General features: G+C 38.2%; 1 protein-coding gene across 6 annotated transcripts in view; it reads left to right on the top strand.

The window, feature by feature from the left end:
• Nucleotides 1-18,249, top strand: part of Cpeb4 (cytoplasmic polyadenylation element binding protein 4) — a 65,616-nt gene that overhangs the window by 17,332 nt on the left and 30,035 nt on the right. For all 6 annotated transcript variants that reach the window (XM_046421380.2, XM_046421381.2, XM_058571839.1 and 3 more), the window contains exon 2: nucleotides 3,379-3,460. In XM_046421380.2, the coding sequence (XP_046277336.1) occupies nucleotides 3,379-3,460 (82 nt within the window). The remainder of the gene's footprint in view (nucleotides 1-3,378; nucleotides 3,461-18,249) is intronic.

Below are 18,249 nucleotides of genomic sequence, written 5' to 3' on the forward strand. Positions count from 1 at the left end.
TTGATCAGAGTTTGTATAATATTATTTACTTGTCACCCCTCAACTAAATCATAAAATTTAAAGGAAAAGGGGTAAAGGATTTGTTTTTTTCAATCACACAAAATACTACTGAAATTTAAACTTTTCATTAGAATTTTAGCTCTAATGTACTGTACCATTTAGAAATGATCAGTTATTAAGTTTAGCAAAAATTTATGTTCCAGGCAGTGTACTTGGGGCAGAGGATGCTGTAAAATTATTTGCTAAGTTCTAGTACTCCATGTAGAAACTCACAGGGCTTCTTGACTTAATGAGAAGAGCTCTTATGAAAGAAACTAAGCAAAAACCTCTCTGTGTTCTATTCTTTTTCAACTGTTTCTCTTTGGCGTTCTTCATCAGTGATTGTCAGAATGCAAGTTCCGGAAATTCACAAGGTCGCTTACTGCTTTATTTGCCTGAAAAAGAATAATAGGCCGAGTTCTTCCTCCTACTCCATTATTTATTTTGGCAAAAGAAAACATACAGCTCTATAGTGGGAAAGGGGAAATCTACAAACAAACCTTAAGATAAGGAAGTAGGAAAGAAGAAATATTTAAACATTAAAAATGACTTGAAGGAATTCATCCATTCCTTGATGTTGCAACATTTGTGCACTAATAGAATGTGCTTGGGACATGGTGGTACAGAATGTGGGACAGTGCTTCTTCACCTGTTTTGTGCCATGGCACACATAGACAAAAGTTGTTCTCCAGGGAGCTCCTCACCTCAGACCCCTGCCAGTACCAGGGACTGACGGGATGACTGTCTTGGCATATAGGCGCCCATTTGAGGCGGACTCCCTGGGAACATTTCAAGTAGGATGCAGCTGCTGCCTTTGGGAACCTCGCAGTCAGAGGACAGTCAGGTGAACAGTAACCCAGAAGTCTGGCCTTCAGTATGGGCGTGTGGGGAAGATGGGTTGTAGGGAAGGCCCAGTTATGACCTGGTTCTAGACTGCCGAGAGGAGGGCCAGTCCAGCTACAGCCGGACGGCTGGTGGAGCTTCATGACCTTCTTATGCACTTCTCTGCTCAGAGAAAATACAGTGATTAAGTGCTTGACATGCAGTACGAATACTCTTAGGAATACTGACCTTCAGAAGTTCTGATTCTGGCCTCCTGCTGCTCTGTGAATCTTGCTGAGGAGAAGCTGGTGAGAAAAGACTCGGGAGGAGAAGTGGGGAGGAGGTTCTGGGCTGTGGCCACCACTCTCAGAGCAGAGCCTTGTGTTAAGTCCCCGGTCTCTCCCCCACAGAGGAACCTGCATCATTCTCCTCTAATATTGTTTATATCTGAATAGAATTGTGTTCAGATGCCTCAAATCACAGGGATGAACAGTTTGCATTACAGAGCAGTCCATCTGGTAAACACTGCTGAGTGTCTGTCTACACGGTGGGGCAGGGTGAGGAGTGGCCCTGCTTCAGGGAAGCATGATAATCCTACAGGGCGTGGTATTAGAGCAGCACAAGGGAGAAATGTCAGCTTGATCAAAAATGCTCTCTTGTGAAGGATAGTTGCTATCAGTTAGAGGTTCTAGAAGTTAGCTCAGAAAATAGAAAAGGGAGATCCCAACAATTAAGCAAACAAACAATAAAATTATGAGGTGAATTTTGTTTTTTAATATTTTTTTAGTTGTAGATGGACACACAGTATCTTTATTTTTATGAGGTGCTGAGGATCGAACCCAGGGCCTCACCTATGCTAGGAAAGTGCTTTATCACTGAGCTACAGCCACAGCCCTGGAGGTGAATTTTTTAAGAAGCTAAAGTTTTGAGTTATAAAGTAATATTGGGCTGGGAGGCTGTGGCAGGAGGATTGCAAGTTTGAGGCCAGACTTGGTCTCAGAATAAAAAAATTAAAAGGGCTGATGATAGCTCAGTGGTAAAGTGACCTTGAGTTCAATCTCCAGTAACAAAAAAAAAAAAAAAAGAAAGAAAGAAAGAAAAAGAAAAAATAATATTGGGACTGTAGCTCAGTACTAGAGTGTGTGCTTAGAATACCCAAATCCCTGAGTTCACTCCCTAGCGCCAAAAATAAAGAAAGAAAAGAAATAAGCAAGAAAAGTAATGGAAGAGAAAGCAGAAGTGAAGAGAGAGTTTTATGGAACCTGCCTGTCTGTCTGCTTTGGAAGCCCATTAATATTCTGTGTGTAGGGGGTGGATCAGAAGCATGGATCGCTGCTTCCTCTCAGAGTTTAATATGAAAAGGTTTCCTCTCCTGCATTTAACTTAGCAAGCCAGGCTTTAATTTGAGTTATCTGTAGTTGTTTTCATCCTGAGGACTCCCAGAGCAGTAGGATATTTGCTATATATTTAGGAGTCCCCACCCATTCTTAAAATGCGCCAGGTTGAGCCAGGGTTTCAGAGAACAACTTACCCTACACCTTTCTTCCAAGTTGACATGGTAAATAAGATTGGGATGGCCTTTGGTTTTCTCATCCAGATGCTGACTCTTATCTGTGTCTTTTATTCTTTACTTATCAGGGTAAGGGCTGGGTTTTTTGGGGACCTCCTACCTTGTGCCTAGGGGGCAGGGAGAGATGGAACCTGCTTCCACAGCTCCTCATAGTTTCCTCTTTGGAGGAAGCTTTGTGAAAGTAATGAGAGCTGTCCCTGTAACCCATCATTCCAGATTGAGTTTTATGTTGGGGGAGGGGTGATTATATCTTTTTAAAAAATGTATTGTGTGTGTGTGTGTGTGTGTGTGTATTTGGGGATATTGTCTATATTCTGAATGAGTCGTTAGTTTTAAAAAAATCTTTAGAGAATGTAAATCATTAGAATTCAAGGACAGCCTTGGTAATATAGAAAGAGATAAATCAAGTATTTTTCTTTTCTTTCATTGAGGGTATAATGTCTTTTTCATGATTAACCAGTAATATTGTTTTGGAATATCATCTAACAGATATTTGATGACTATTAGCAAACCTTGGCTTATAAGAAAATATATCTATTCTGAGAGCACACAGAGATGCCAGTTTAGAAGTAAGTCTTGAAACAAGTTAGAAAGCTTTGCCGCATTTTAGAGTCTCAAGTGGTAGAAAAGATAGACTTATTTATATTTTATTTAATGTTCTTAACTGATATGGAGATTAGTTTTAATGGTTTATGCTTTATTAATAAAAATGGTGCTTTGTTGGAATACGTTGTTAAAAACAAAAATTACTTTCTACTTAGCTCTATGTACTTTGTGGTTTTTGATGTTTTGAAAGGATAAGTAATAACATGAAGTAATAACTACCTGATATGGAAAGGGAGTACTTTTGCTGTTTTTTGATCTCTGTCCCATGAAGTGCAACTTGTTTTCCTCTTTTACATGTAAATGCTGTTTTAAAAAGTGGTTTTTGGTGTTTGGACTTACAGGACCGCCCTAGGACATTCGATATGCACTCCCTGGAGAGTTCACTCATTGACATAATGAGAGCTGAGAATGATTCCATTAAAGGTAAGTTGAGAAATATACTATTCTATTTTAGCAGATAGTCAGAACGTATATTATCTATTTAATCTGATGAGCATATAGCCAATATTATAAAGTCATACTTTGTATCAAGTAAGTGCTCTCAATTTTGTACATGAACTTTTTGTTAAAAAATCAAACATATTTGATGAGCATCTATAATAGACCCATTATGATACCAAATTAAGTCCTGCAAGAGGACAAATTGGTAGATGTGGGCAGTTAGCTCAAAGCATGAACTGTACTCTTATTTATTTTTAATGTATCAGGCAAAAATCTTCTCAGGACCCTAACTGTATATGTCTACCCACTTATGCTAGTGACTGTAAACCAGTAAGAGTCAAGTCTTGATAGGTTTTTTTTTTTTAAAAAAATTCTGCCTAGTTGTAAATTTTTAAAAGATGGCCAACAGTTTTTACAATTAAAATAAGTTTCATAATTAATTTTTTTTTAACATATTATGTTTAAAAAGTAGTAGTATTCCTGCTTGGCCTCTGGTCTCAATTCTGGTACTGACCAGCCGTAGTATCTTGAAAAAACATTCAGCTTGACCAGACCTATTTCTTCACCTTTATGCTATAGGACCTTATATCACCTGGGAGTTTCAGCAATAAAAAGCAGATGCCAGCCCCACCCCAAATGTGGGATAGGACGTGGTGGGTTCTTTTTATTGTCAGGTGCAGCATGTACCTTTGTTGGGATTTACCAGACTACATGTTCTATAAAGGCCCTTCTTCTGATTCTGTGAAAACTACTCCACAAAATAAAATAAAACATTTTTCACAAAAATCGCAGTTTGCTAAAAAGTGACAACCAAGATTTTTTGTATGTTTTTGGTAGTACTGGGGTTGGAGCTCTGGGGCACTCTACCACCAAACTATCCCTCCAGCCCTTTTATTATTTTGAGACAGGTCTGGCTAGGTTGCCCAGGCTGGCCTTGAACTTGCAATTCCCCTGTCTCAGCCTCCCAGGTCACTAGGATTACAGGCATGTGCCACTGCACCCCCAGCTGCAAGTTATTTTTTTTTCCTCCCAAAGAAATTTGGAGTGTTTAGTATATTGGTAACCCCACTTATTTGTTAGTTAGTTCGTTCATTCATTCTTTCATTCACGTGGCCTTTAAGAGCCTGCTTTGTGCCAAATGTAGAGCTTTGTACTAAGGACAAAGGTGGCAAAGGTGGCAAGTGGTGACAAGCCAGTTAGTTTCCCTTTGAGTTTGGTTTATCATATTACTGCTGCAGTAATATGTTTAAATATTTTTAAAAGACCAGTAGGGGTCCTTTTTTTAAAAAAAAAAATAAGGAATGCTTTGGGGCTTCTGGAGAGATGAAAAATAATGTGTACAAAAATATGCATCCATTTCACGAGATAACTTTGAAATATTAGAACTGTTTCAAGGGTCTTTAATAATATTTTGAAGGTTCTTACTGAATGCCTCGTGGGATTCTGGAAAATGATTCTGATCCAGATGCATGCTCTATCTCTTAAGAAAGATGCCTTCTCAAACTTGGTTTTGTTCGCTGCTTTCCAGCACTCTGACTTAGGCAGTCTTTCCTCCTCTCCACTCTCGTATTCTCATCATGAAAAGTGAAGAGGATCTGAGGACATTTCTAGCACCAGGAAAACTGCACTTAGAAGAGTAACTCTAGGAGGAATTTGGGTGAGGTCTGGGGTTATATGATGTCAGTGTCCTGGTTTTGTACCATGGTGATGTGAGATGTTACCATTTGGGGACACCAGATAAAGGGCACGTGAGAATCTCTCTGTAGTACTTTTTTGTAATTTGGTGAGAATCTATAATTACTTCAGAATTAAAAGTTAAGTACAAAAAAAGTAGCTGAAGGACATTCATTTATTTATTTGGTACTAGGGATTGAACCCAGGGTTCCACTACCCTTGATCTACATCTCTAGTCTTTTTAATCTTTTTTATTTTGAGACAGGGTCTCTCTACGTTGCTAAGGCTGGCCTTGCACTTACCATCCTTCTGCCTCAGCCTCTGAGTTGCTGAGATTACAGGCACACACTGCTGTGCTAGGCTCTTTTATTCCTAATGTATTTAATTTTTTTTGGCCATTTTTTTTTAAAAGCCTCCTACATACTGGATCCTAGGAATGATAGGTAGTCAAATCATTTTTCATGGTAAGTGCCTATGGTTTTTATCAGAGAAAATACAGGCTACAAACAACAGTAGATATAATTTGTTATATGACTTTTCTAAGAAGCAAACCTCTAACTGATACTGAAATAAATACGAAGAATTTGCACACATTATTATAGGATTAACTGTAGAATTTCCTTGGTCTATCAGTTTTAGCCAGGATATCTCAGTTTTATGTCCATCTTCTAGTTTGCTAAATGGATTATTATATAAAGTTCACTTTTATTCTGTATTCTTTTTCTGAACATATTCTCAATCAATTTTCCCTTAATTCTCTTTAGCTGATTCTGTAGGGAGGAAGAATCAAAAGTTAAATGATAGAAAAAATTATGTATGATTTATCTAGTCTGGGAACCTTAAGATTTTGTGAAATTGTGATTTATAAGAAGCAGCATGGCAGGTGGAAAAACCAGGGGTTTTGGCATGAGGTCTGGATTTAAACCACCACTCTGCCACTACATTCTGTGGTGCTCATGAGGTTAAATGATGTGATGTATCTGTAAAATCCAGCACATGCCTAGTTATAGAAGACACTCAAGAAATAATATGGCATGGCGTGTTACTAAATATCTATTAAGTCTTTTTTCATGTACATCAAATGAGAAAACCAGCTTCAGTTTAAGTTTAGGTATTAAGTGTGTTTTTTTCCTTCAAAGAGCAGTAAAGAATTCATAAGTAAGGGCAGTCTTAAAAAGCTAGTTTATAATTTTTAAAACCAAGATCATGAACTTGATATCATTATAGTCTGTTACTACCAAAATGTAGTGTTGTTCAGGGAAATAGTTTATTCTTATCAAACTCTGTTCCAGGTTAGATAGTTTAAGAAATATCATGCTTGATTTTAACGGTGATTCTCTTGTGTGATTTGGTTTAAAGATAATAAGAAAATTTGAATACCTTAACAAAATAACACTGTCTTTTTAGAATAGGTATCTAAAATCTGCCAATCCATTTTGAAAGTAAATAAATAAAATACCTCTCCCAGTGCTCTGCTTCCACTGGAACAGAAATAGAAATTGGCATTCATTCTATGAGACTAGTAGACAGCAATATATCTCTCAGAATAAAAAATGTAGAAATTGAATTAGAAGGATCATTGAGGAATTTTTTAAAACATGAAGGCAGATTTTATATTTGAGTTTATTTTATATTAATAATTTTACAAAGCATATCATGAATAATCCCATTTATTTTTAGCTTTTATGGCAGTGCTCATAGATATGTGGTTTGTGTTTGTATTTAAATAATGAAACCTAAAATGGCTACAAAACTAAAAGTTGAATTTATTGTTTCAGCTTAATTAATTTACATGAACAAAAAGCCAGAAAATTGAATTTATGTTTTCCATTTTGGGGGAAAAAATCTCTCTTGATATGGTGTTTAATTTTTTTATTTTTGTCATCCACAAATAAGATACTTGATATGCCTAGAGAACTTCCGATATTGTTTTTGATTTTGTTTTTGAATGTGTTGTTGATTCCAGCTGGCTTCCTGGAAAACTTTTATCTTTTTTTTCCCCAACATATGTTCAGGAGGACTTTGTCTTCATTTCATAATTTATATCCATTTCTTTTAAAAAATAACTTATTCTTTAACGAATTTTCTAAGAATTTTAAAGCCACTGTCATCTTCTCACAGGGGCTTCGCTCCCTAGGGAGGAACAGGGTCCGCCTTCTCTCTTATCGCTGAGTCCTTTCTCTGGTCAGCTGGCAGGTCTCTGTGTTATTTTTATTCTGGAAATTGTGCCTTGCCTTCTCCATAACCAGCGCCAGCGACAGTCCACAGAAGCTTGTCCCCAGAGACTGATGTCGTTTTCTTTGCTGCACACCCAGTCTCATAAGCCCAGAGCCTGAGCTACAGGCTGATTCTGAATTCTGATCACCTGCACGGCGGCTTTCGCGTTGCCGCAGTATTACTGAGCTTATCAAGAATTTTTTCCCTGGATAGAAAAATATTTTACTATCATAAATGCCCAGATGCTTATTTTGGGCTTATTTTATCTTACTGTATTTGTGGGTTTTTCTCACCTGTGAAATGGTAGTTATTATTTAGAAATAGAGCAGCATGGAATAGATTAAAACCACATGTGAGTACATCTGTTTTTGGCCATCTGAAGCATAGGTTGGGCACGGTGAAATACAGATTCATGAAGCAGTTATATTCAGCTTATCCTGTAAGACAGACCCACCCGCCATGTGAAGGGAATAAAAGGACTTAGGAATAAACCAAGAAGCAGTAGCTATGGAATGGAGGCAGAAGGAGACATACTGGATAAAGAGACAAAAAACAGTACTTGAAAATTATGTTAGCAGAATGTTCAATTCACAATTTCATAGAGTGGCTGAGTGTTTAAAATTTGATATATGAAAACAATTCAACATCCAGTTTGCTTCATTTTAGTAGAATGTCAGAATGAGACAGCAAGAACAAAGGCAATTGTCAAAACATTATAGTTGTATTTCAGATATTAACTGAATTATGAATCAGAATATCATCCCAATTTTCCTTTGAATATGGTAAAAATGGAGTATTTTTTCCTCGTATTGCTTGAGAATGTATCTTGCTTTCAATTTTTGGAAGAGGGGGACTTGGCATACCCACCATATTTCCTGTGAGTTTTAGGCATTTCAGATATTTAGTTTGAATGCAGGCAATAAGGGATCGCATTCAGCAATGCAGGGCGATTAGAGACCTGTCTTGTCCAGATGCCTGTGTGCTCAGAAAACCGATGGCGTATGCAGAGTAGAAGTGGTGCTTATTACATAGCTCAACACGCCACTGCCTCACTTGCTTCATGCATTCATTTAATACACATTTATTTTAAACGTTGTCCATCTACTCCTGATTGCCGAAGATGTTGTGACCTTTCGTTTTAACACAATCTTGATGTTTTTTTCTTTCTTTGCACATTATATTTAGGGACCCTCTCCCACTACTTTTCATTGCTGTAAAATTTGTTTGAAACAAATGCTTAAATGAGTGGGCAAAGATTCCATCTGTGCCTCTTTTCTTTGTTGCTAAGCAAAAGAATTTATAATATTCTTCTTTTGAAGGAAATCATGAAACTCAGTTGCAAGTTTAGTACAAAAGCTTGTTTCATTAATTTCATATAAGATTTTTTTATGTCACTATAAAAGAGTGACTGTTGGGATAATTATTTAAATTTTATATCTTTATTGTGGGGAGAGAATGAATTTAGTGCTGCTGTCTAAGAAGCAATATCTGAGAAACCTTAACTTTTTTTTGATACTCACTTCTCTTAATATTCCTGTATTCCAAATTCCCATCACTCAGTTCTCTGTGTTGGAGAAGAGACATTATATACTGATAAACAGATGTCTTAGAACAGATTTTATATGGATATGCACTTTATGTAGACTGAGAGCTCTAGAAACTTACTGAGAGTTATAATGTATAGGATTAAATTCTTTCATTTATTTAAATTATATGTTATAAACTTGATATAATCTGGGCATAAATAAAAATGTTAAAAATTAGAGGATCTCCTACGGAAATAGGTTCTGTTGCTTTAATATTAGAAGGATTTATTTCAAGAAGGAATGGTGTAGGGGAGCAGTATCATTCTTACAGTGTTTAACCTTTCTCTGTTTAAATGGATTTGCTGTGGCAATTTGAGAACAGATAACTCAGTACCCCAGCCACCCCCAATCTTTTTACAGGGTTAGATGGCCATTTTCCTTTAGAGACATCTAGTGGGGCGTGATGCAAGGTACCATATGGAAGAAATGGACAGTGCAAACCAGCCAATTTTCTTGGGATTCATAATCAGATTTCTCCTTCCAGATAAATTGCTGTTATATGGTATCAAATATCTTCTGGCAAATCCAGGGATCTTTACATGTTAGGAGTGTTCAGGATCCAGGCTTAGCCGTCTAGCTGCCCTGCATGCCTGCCCAGATCCTTCCTGAACTGCTGGCTCTTTCTTGCTCTCTTTGGGTGATACCAAGTAATTCAAAGCAGCAGAGTAGGGGAGTGGCTGAGATCTCCAGAGAGTGGAAAATTACCTTCCTTCTAAAAGCCTCCTGGGTCATGGGGAGAGGTACATACCTAAGCGTACAATTTAAACTGGGCTATAGTTAACATGATGTGTGGCTGTTTAGACATGAAGTAGATTTCCTCTCCTTCTGAACCTCCCTTTCCTGACCAGGGACATGGAACATCCTACACAGTCTCCTTTGCCTTTACTTGTGCAAGTAGGGTGGGACCTGGGCTTTCTCCTGTTGAGGTAACTGTCCTGAGGAAGAAGAGGGCAGGGTTGTGGGGCAAGATGCTTTGTGTCGCTGCTGGTACAGGGCCTTTTCCTAACTTGAACAGCTGCCTGCTTTCTCGTTGACTTTTGATCAGGATTTATTGGATTCCTCTGGGCCCTGTGTGGGCAGAGTTTACGAGGTGTGGACTTTGAACAGTGTGTTGTGCTTTTCCAGATTTGGGGTTGCTATTGTTTCCCTCCCCCCCACCCCCCTTTAAGGGGAGGAGGGAAAGGGAATGCCTGGGAGAGAAAAAAATGTGATGTGTGAACGTTGATTTGCTCATAATAAATCAACGTGCTCATAACCACGAATTGGACTGGGATCTTCCTTGCTGTGCCTCTGAACTGAAACCAACTCAGTTTGTGCTGAGCACATCTTGTACTCTGGCCAAACCCTCATGGGCCCTGGTCCTTGCGTAACATGCCCTGAAAGTCGAAAGTAGTGATCTTCTGCTATCTGCCCTCCTCACATTTGTGATATTTGAACCTTGTTTTTATTTGTTCTGAAAATTATACAGGCAATTGTCATATTCATGATGTGAGTCCACAATTACTTAGGCAGTCCCTTACTTTCATCTTGAATATTGAGCAGAGGAATCCTATTTTGAGTTGGTGACACAACTCTGATTTTTACCTGGGTGAGGAGGTGAGGATGGAGAGGAGCTGTGGGAAACAGTGTGCTATGATTGAATTTAGTTTGATACACATTCAGGGTAGGGACTGGTAAAGTAATAAAGTAGATGTGGTAACTAAACACTTCAAAGATAACAAATCAGAAAGCAAGTAATAATCAGGTAGCAAATTAATAGATACGTTTCTTTAATGACTTACATTGTTGCATACGTATTGTGTATGTATGGGTGGATTTTACCAGATGGACAGACAAAAATAGTAATAGTCTCCATTTAGAAGTGAAATCTGAATAAAATTTAAGGAATAAGGCTTTTAGACTTCCAGCAGTTTATCTAAGAGAAAATGGGTCCACATTTCTAGATATCCATGTTGCTTGTGCTACACACCTGATTAATTTGAGCATAGTGTAACTTTTGATAGTGTCACTTATCTTTTTTTCTTAATGTGTTTCCGTTAAATTTTTATAAAACCACGTAGAGAGGTAATTCTTGCTCTCTCACTTGCTGGTAGCTATTGAAACAGCCCCATATACTAATATCTGCTTAATAAGCCCTTTGTCATCGTGAAGGTCTTGAGGCCTTCCTTGATCCTGTTATGTAATCCTGGACTGTGGCGTTGGGTGACTTTGGGGGAGGGAAAGCTGTCATAAAAGTATCCAAGGTTCTCATCACATGCAGTTTAGCAACAGGAAGAGGGAATAGTTCACACTTGAGCCTCAAAAATTATTGCTTCCTGATGGTATGCATGGAATTTTTACCTGAATGCTGTATGCACTTGATTAATTTATCAGCTATCTGTGCCTGGCTTGTGAATTTCTTTTTTTCCTCATGTTGCCTCTGTCCTCCCTCTAACAGTTTAAAAGGAGAGGAAGTGGGGAGGGGAGCCAAAACCTCAGAAGAAACCCACATTGAACTTGTTGCTGCTCAGCAGTAAAGTTTGTGTAAATCAGACTTTTTAGCTAATTTTAAACTAGTTACTACTCTTTGAAAAAGCTGTTGTAGTGCCCATCCTCTGCTGCCTCTGGCTTCATTGTTTTGTCTAATTGGCTGGTTCTGAATTCATTCCCACACCAGTGCACTCAGATCCAAAAGCAAGGCTTTGTTTTATCCCTGGTTTTACCTGGTAACCAGTCAATTAAGAACATTAGTGGAACTCTGAAGGAAAAGCAGTTCCATAATCTCTTTGGAATCCAGTTGGGCAGATGCCAGTTGCTATACATTGGGAAAGAGAAGGAGGAGTTAGCCAATTAGAGGGCCCTTTTTAGTGCTTGGGAAACCAACAGTATAGCACAAGTCTTAGTTTGAAGATCAGACATGATTAATTGAAGTATAAAGAACTTAAATCTAACTTCTACGGGCTGTAATATTCCAAATAATAAATATCTACCATAGTTGCCTAAATAGAGATATTTAAATCAGCTAGCTTGGTCTCTTTATTGTAATGATCAGAAGTTGTTAACATATAATATACTTCTTGAAGTATTAATAAACAAAAAGAGAAACATTTGGGATTGTGTTCAAATCTGGCTATGCCATCACCAGCTGTGTGGCCTGAGGTTGGTCACTTTTCTTTTCTCACCTGTAATCAGAGGGGTTGATCTCAATGAATTTTAAATTACCGTAGGCAGTCCTATATAGTCTTACATTACAAAATTCAATGTTTTTACAGTTTCATGACAGAGTAGCACATGTTATCATGCGAGTCTGCGTGTGGCAGTATTTGATATTGAGTAGCTTGTGGAAAGCATGTGTATAAACACAAACCAGTCAACTGAATCAGTTGAATGAAGGCTTTGCTTCTAGACTACATCTTTTCTTTTTGAGATAGGCCTAAAAACTGTTTAGGAAACAGTTATTTTCTACTTGGCCTCTTGAAACATTTCTATTCTCCATTTGTGGACCATGAGTCTCTTCAGCTATAGAAATTGTTTGATGGAGCCTGTGAACCCATTAGTGACCGAGCATTCTAGTTAGATAATTGGTATGTCACTTACGTATGTGTGATTATCTTCTAAGAGCACGAGGATGCTGATGTAATGCAGTCAGAATACATTTAAATGCGTTGTGAATTCATATTGTTCCTATGGTTATTTTGTTAACGTTTGAGTTGTTTTGTGTTTATTTGCTGGATTGGGGATGAGGGTAGAGGTCTTCCATTGTTATCCTGGAGGGAGCCTCTATGAAATAATGTTGTTCAAAGTAGTAGGTCTTAATAGTTACAAAGGTTACAAAATACTGTTCTAGAGATCTTCTTCAACCATTCTACTTTATACTCCTGTCATTAGAACCGTCCCCAATATCAAAAAGAACATAGCATAAAAAAGGAATTTAATGGAGGAATGTTGAGGAAGTCACTCACCCTATCCTACATTGTCATCTTCACCAAAGAACATGTTGGAGTATCATTTTTGATATCTGAGCCATCTTTTTGCCCTTTAAGGCAGAGCTATGTGTGTAGGGATATCCTGGAATTATGTAACAAGGCTGTTCCTAGGGGGGAAGACGGGGATCACTAAAACCTTCTTTAAGCCATTTGACTTGAAAATATCTTACCTTATAGCCTCTTCTTATAATCCAGCTCCACAAACATTGGAGCATATTCTGTGTACCAGGTAGGTTGAAGGACACTTTCGCATTTTCGATTTTGAGGTAAACCTCCCATATGGACGGCGGTGTTAACAACCAGTGCAAGTTTCAGGGCACCGTAGGTACCATTTTGCTGACTTTTACTGAGTATCCTTTGAGAATGATCCCTAACCTGAATCTGTACAGTAACTTTTTATTTAAAATTTATCATCTCTATTTTATAGTTGAAAACCATCAAAGCTCAATGAGATGCAACAGGATCTATAAAGTCCTTCCCCTTTCCAGTACCTAGAGGTTGGGACAGGTACACAGGGCCTCTTGTTCCTGATTCAGTGGCTCAGGCATTGATTATTGTAGCCTTTAAGGGGGAAACAAACTTTAGAAAACTTAAACACTTCAGGCTTGTTTACTTTGACAGGGAAGACATTAACACTTCCTAATTTCAATTTAGGAGTCTAAGGACTGAATTTATGTATTTTATCATGATGATCTGTAATAAAAGATTTGGATCTCATATTTGATAGCTTCATATATTGAAGAGAGGAGGTCAGTATAGACTCACTGAGGGGACTTTTCCAAACTGGCTTACTATCTGCCCTGATTCTGATTCACTGGGTCTGTCATGGGACTTAAGCATGTGTCTTCCCTGAGTGATTCAGATACACCGCTCTCCCTCCCAACCCCCACAACCTCATTCCACTTTGGAAATATCTACAAAGTTCAAGGCTGGCCGAGGCCATTCATACAACAAATATACATCAAGCATCTGCTCTGTTCCAGGGAGTATGTTGGGCTGTTGATGTCAAGCAGGCACTAAAAACAGGTTCCCGGCCTCGTGCAGCTTATTCTCCAAATAATTAGCAGAGATATTTGAATAGCTTGTTATTTATTTTGAAGGCTAAGAATGAAGACTCAGACCCTGAGTGTGTATAAGAAAAATAGAGACTGAGCCTTCAGAGAGAGAGCAAAGAGAATTCTTGGATTAGGTATGAAATTCAAGTACAATCTTCATTAAGTTTCAAAAAGCCTTTAGACCTTATAATGAAATACATGATTAGATTGATGACAGGTCTGTGTGCAGAGCCAGCTAATGACTTGGTCAATTATTTTCAGGGATTTGGATTTCATTGACCAGTTTTTTTTTAATATTTGTTTTTTAGTCATAGTTGGACACAATACTTTTATTTTATTTATTTATATCTGGTGCTGAGGATCGAGCCCAGGGCCTCGCACATACTAGGCAAGCACTTTACCGCTGAGCCACAACCCCAGCCCCTCATTGACCAGTTTTATGGGTATCTGCTTGTCAATGCAGGGGTAGTGGTCTATTTTATAAAATAATGATTATAAATAAGAAAAGCACTCTTACTTTTTTTCTTTAGTATCTGTGGTCAGTCAGAACAATGTTAATTAGATTTCTTTTAGTCTGTTCTCTCTCATCTCCAAAGGTTTCAATCACAGCCACCTAGCCAGGGTTCCAAGGGCTATCATAAGTTTGTCGTTTTTAAGTGTTCATGTCAGTAGGGAGAGCCGTTTTTGGAAAATCTTTTTTACCTTGGAGCCAGTTCTACAATTCTTTATTCAGTGGATCTTTTAAAATGTGCTTCTGAAAACACATGTGTTTAGTGTTTTTGCAACCTAACTTAGAAGAACTTTAACTTATTGCATTGACTTTTTTTCCCCTGGATTATTTACAAATTTTGTGCTATCCATTGGTTGGTTTTCTACTTTTCTTTTTCACTATATTATCCTTTTTTTTTTTTTTTTTTTTAAAGCTGGCTTTGGCTGGTTTTGTTTGAACCAAAATTATGCCTAGTTTTGTAGAGCTTTAAAAATTGCCATTAATCACTGGTATCATAACATCCTCTTAAGGCAAGTTATCTTGTAGCTCTGTCCTCTAAATGTGGCAGCCGAGTCAGAAGGCTCTGGCAAGGATAAAAATAGCCTCCTGCCTGCTTCTCCGCTGTTGGCTTTCCTGGCAGTAGGAAATCTTTTGAATTCCTTAATTGGGTCAGTTCCTTGCTGGCTTCTCTAGAGACATTCCCTTCTGCCTGAAATTCTGAGATGCTTTTAGATCTTACAACTTTGCACCTGTCGTGAGTTGTAGTCAATCTTTCCTTTACATGAAACCTTCCTTACTCTATAGAAATTTATTCCATCCACTTTTAATTGTAGATCACTATATATTTTTTGCCACTATTACAGTCTGTTTTTCACTGTCCTATTACAATTTAAAAATTAAATTTGAGTTCTTAGTGCAAAAAGGAGACCCTCCTTGATTTAATTAATAGGAAAAAATTTAAGTTGAATTTTCAAAATTCTCCTTTCCTAAAAATTCTTCTGGCTACTTGCTAGTTTGGCTATGATAAAAGTAAGGAGTTAGGTTTTTCTTCCTTTTTTTTTTTTTTTAATTTCCTGGAGAAGAATTGTATCCCTGTTTGTAACCAAGGACACTAGCAAACTTTTCATTTCTCTGGAACTGAAAGATTCCCCATATTTTCCTTTCCTTCACCAAGGTTCCAGTTTGGGACTGACTAGCCAAGAGGAACCCTCCATCTCCTTTCTCTCACAAATGGAAAGTTATTGATTTTCTCTGGATCATAGTTGGGAGGGGAAAGAAATTAATATTATTTAGGCACCTATTGTATCCTGGAAACTTTTCTTGCTATTCTGCAAAAAATTATCTCAGGATTGTCTCACAACAGCTATGTGAAGTAAATAGAAATATGAACCTCTGTTTTCCTGAGATTCAATAAAGCTAAGTATTTGACACAGGTCACGAGATGAGATAGGTTTGATTCTGCCTTTCCCACTGTGTCTTTCAAGGCAGAGAGAACCACCAGTTGCTGACTTTGTTTCATTCACTCATATATTCATTAATTCATTTGACAATATTTTATTGAGTCTTTTCTCTTTTCTTGCTCAGGATGCAAAACTCAAAATCCATCCTCAAAGATTTTGTTGCCCTAGAGCAAGAGGTAGCTTAAAATGGATAACTTAGGGTACAGTACGAAAGTGTCAGGATTCTGTATGGAGCACTGGGGGTTAATCTGAGCCAGAGCATGGGGTGGCTTGGGGCAGGGAGGACTTCCCATAGGATGTGAACCTAAGGAATTATCTGGACAAGAGGGTGGAGGCTTGAGTTGACACATTGGAGGCAGGTGCCGAAGAGAGAGAGTAACTTACAAGTAGAAGTTATGAACCAGGAGTTCTGAATGGCTGGATGCCTGATGTGAGAGGGGAAATGGCAGTGTGCAGAGACAGGAAAGGGCATGAATTCAAGGATTTTTATAAGCTCTGGCTTTGAAACTGAAAGCCAGATTCATGTCAGAGAGGGCTTTTGTTTGGCCTAAACTCTGTGTGTTTAATGAATTTTAAATGGCTCTTTGGGAAGAAACAAGACTCTCTAGTTGGTGTCAGTCCCAACCAGTTCTGCCTTTGTAATTTTGCATAGAAATGCCTTTATGGGAAGTTGGTTGGAGCACAGGCAGATCAGGGATACAATAAGCTTGCGATTTTGATTTGGGAAATTATTTTTACATTGATAGAGTAAATTACTAAAAATTATCTTCATAGCATGAAGTTACAGAACGTATTGAATAAGTTTTGTTAGTTCCTATTAATATTGGTTCTGCATTTATGTAAAGTTGGTGTTTGCATCCAGTGAACTGCCATGTGTTGTCCAGATCCCCACAGCGCCATCTTGCTGCGAGTGTCAGGCAGTGTGGGTAAAAACAGCAGATGTAGAAGAGGTAGGTGGAGTGTTTTCTTTAAAAAAACACGTGTGTCTGGGTGTGATGGTACACACCTGTAATCCCAGCGACTCAGGAGGTTGAGGCATGAGGATTGCCAAGTTTGAGAGCAGCCTCAGCAAATTGGTGAAACCCTAAGCAACTTAGTGAGACCCTGACCTAAAATTTAAAATAAGGGGCTGGGGTTGTGGCTCAGTGGTAGAGTGCTTGCCCAGCATACGTAAGGCACTGGGTTCGATTATCAGCACCACATAATTATAAGTAAATAAAATAAAGATATCGTGTCCAGCTACAACTAAAAATATTTTTTAAAAATGAGATAAAATGGGCTGGAGATGTGGCTTAGTGGTACAGTGCCTCTGGGTTCAATCCCAGCACCTGCCCCCCGCAAAAACAAACAAACATTTGTGGCAGCATAACTTTGATTTACTTAGATGTGAACTAAATAAAATTAGCAAGAACAGAGGCAGGAGTGAGACCTCTAGTTAAACAATTGCTACAGATGTTTGTGTGTGAATGTATATGTGTGTAGTTAAAAGTTCTTAATGGTGTTCTCTGAAAACTCCTCCCCTCTTTTTTCTTTGAACTAAATTTTTATAGCTTGAGCCAATCCAAAAAAATAACTTAGGATTCCATGCTCCTTGTAGTCTATGAGACTAAGGGTATGTTTGGACAGCCTTGCAGAGTCATTCCTTATTATGGTTCTTTGGTTGGTGCCATGTCACCAACGATGCTGGCATGCCTCTGACTAAGAGAAGATCATAGCATGACACCTGGTAGCACTGAGGAACACTTAGTGTTTTTCAGCTCTTGTTTGAAATGGAAGTATTTATTTTGTCTTTCCCTCATGAATCCTTACTAGCAATAATATGTGTTCCTCTTTAGGAAATAGGTTTTACCTAATTAGAAAGTAATGCATACATACATTGCTCACATAATCAAGTAATTGCTTCCAGTCTGTCCTTCTTTCATCTCTTTGATGAGGTTGTTGGGAGTCTTAAAAGAATATGATAGTACATACTGTTCTTGTGAGCACTCCTCACCCCACCTGTTCTCTGTCAGTCTGTTTGGTAAATATTGGTTCTTTCCAACTCACAGACGCTCATGGACACCTACTGTAGAATTGTCTAGTTGGTGTATGGGTCTTTACTGTAGAATACTGTAGAATTTGGTGGTGTGGTTCCTCAGAGTCACACGATCAGTTGCCTGTATTGGGCTGGGTTGAGTCATGTCACCAAATATAGCCTACGCCTTCTGCATGATGTATGCAAGGCATCTGGCTCCAAATGCCACAGCTGGCCTCCAGAGACTACTACTTTTCTTGTCATAATAGCCCTTAAGAGAAGTAGTGCTGATCAGGCAGTGTTTTTTTAT

Source organism: Marmota monax, unplaced genomic scaffold (assembly GCF_021218885.2).
Source record: "Marmota monax isolate L192 unplaced genomic scaffold, Marmota_monax_Labrador192_F-V1.1 WCK01_AAM20220418_F8-fsc00084, whole genome shotgun sequence".
NCBI lineage: Eukaryota > Metazoa > Chordata > Mammalia > Rodentia > Sciuridae > Marmota > Marmota monax.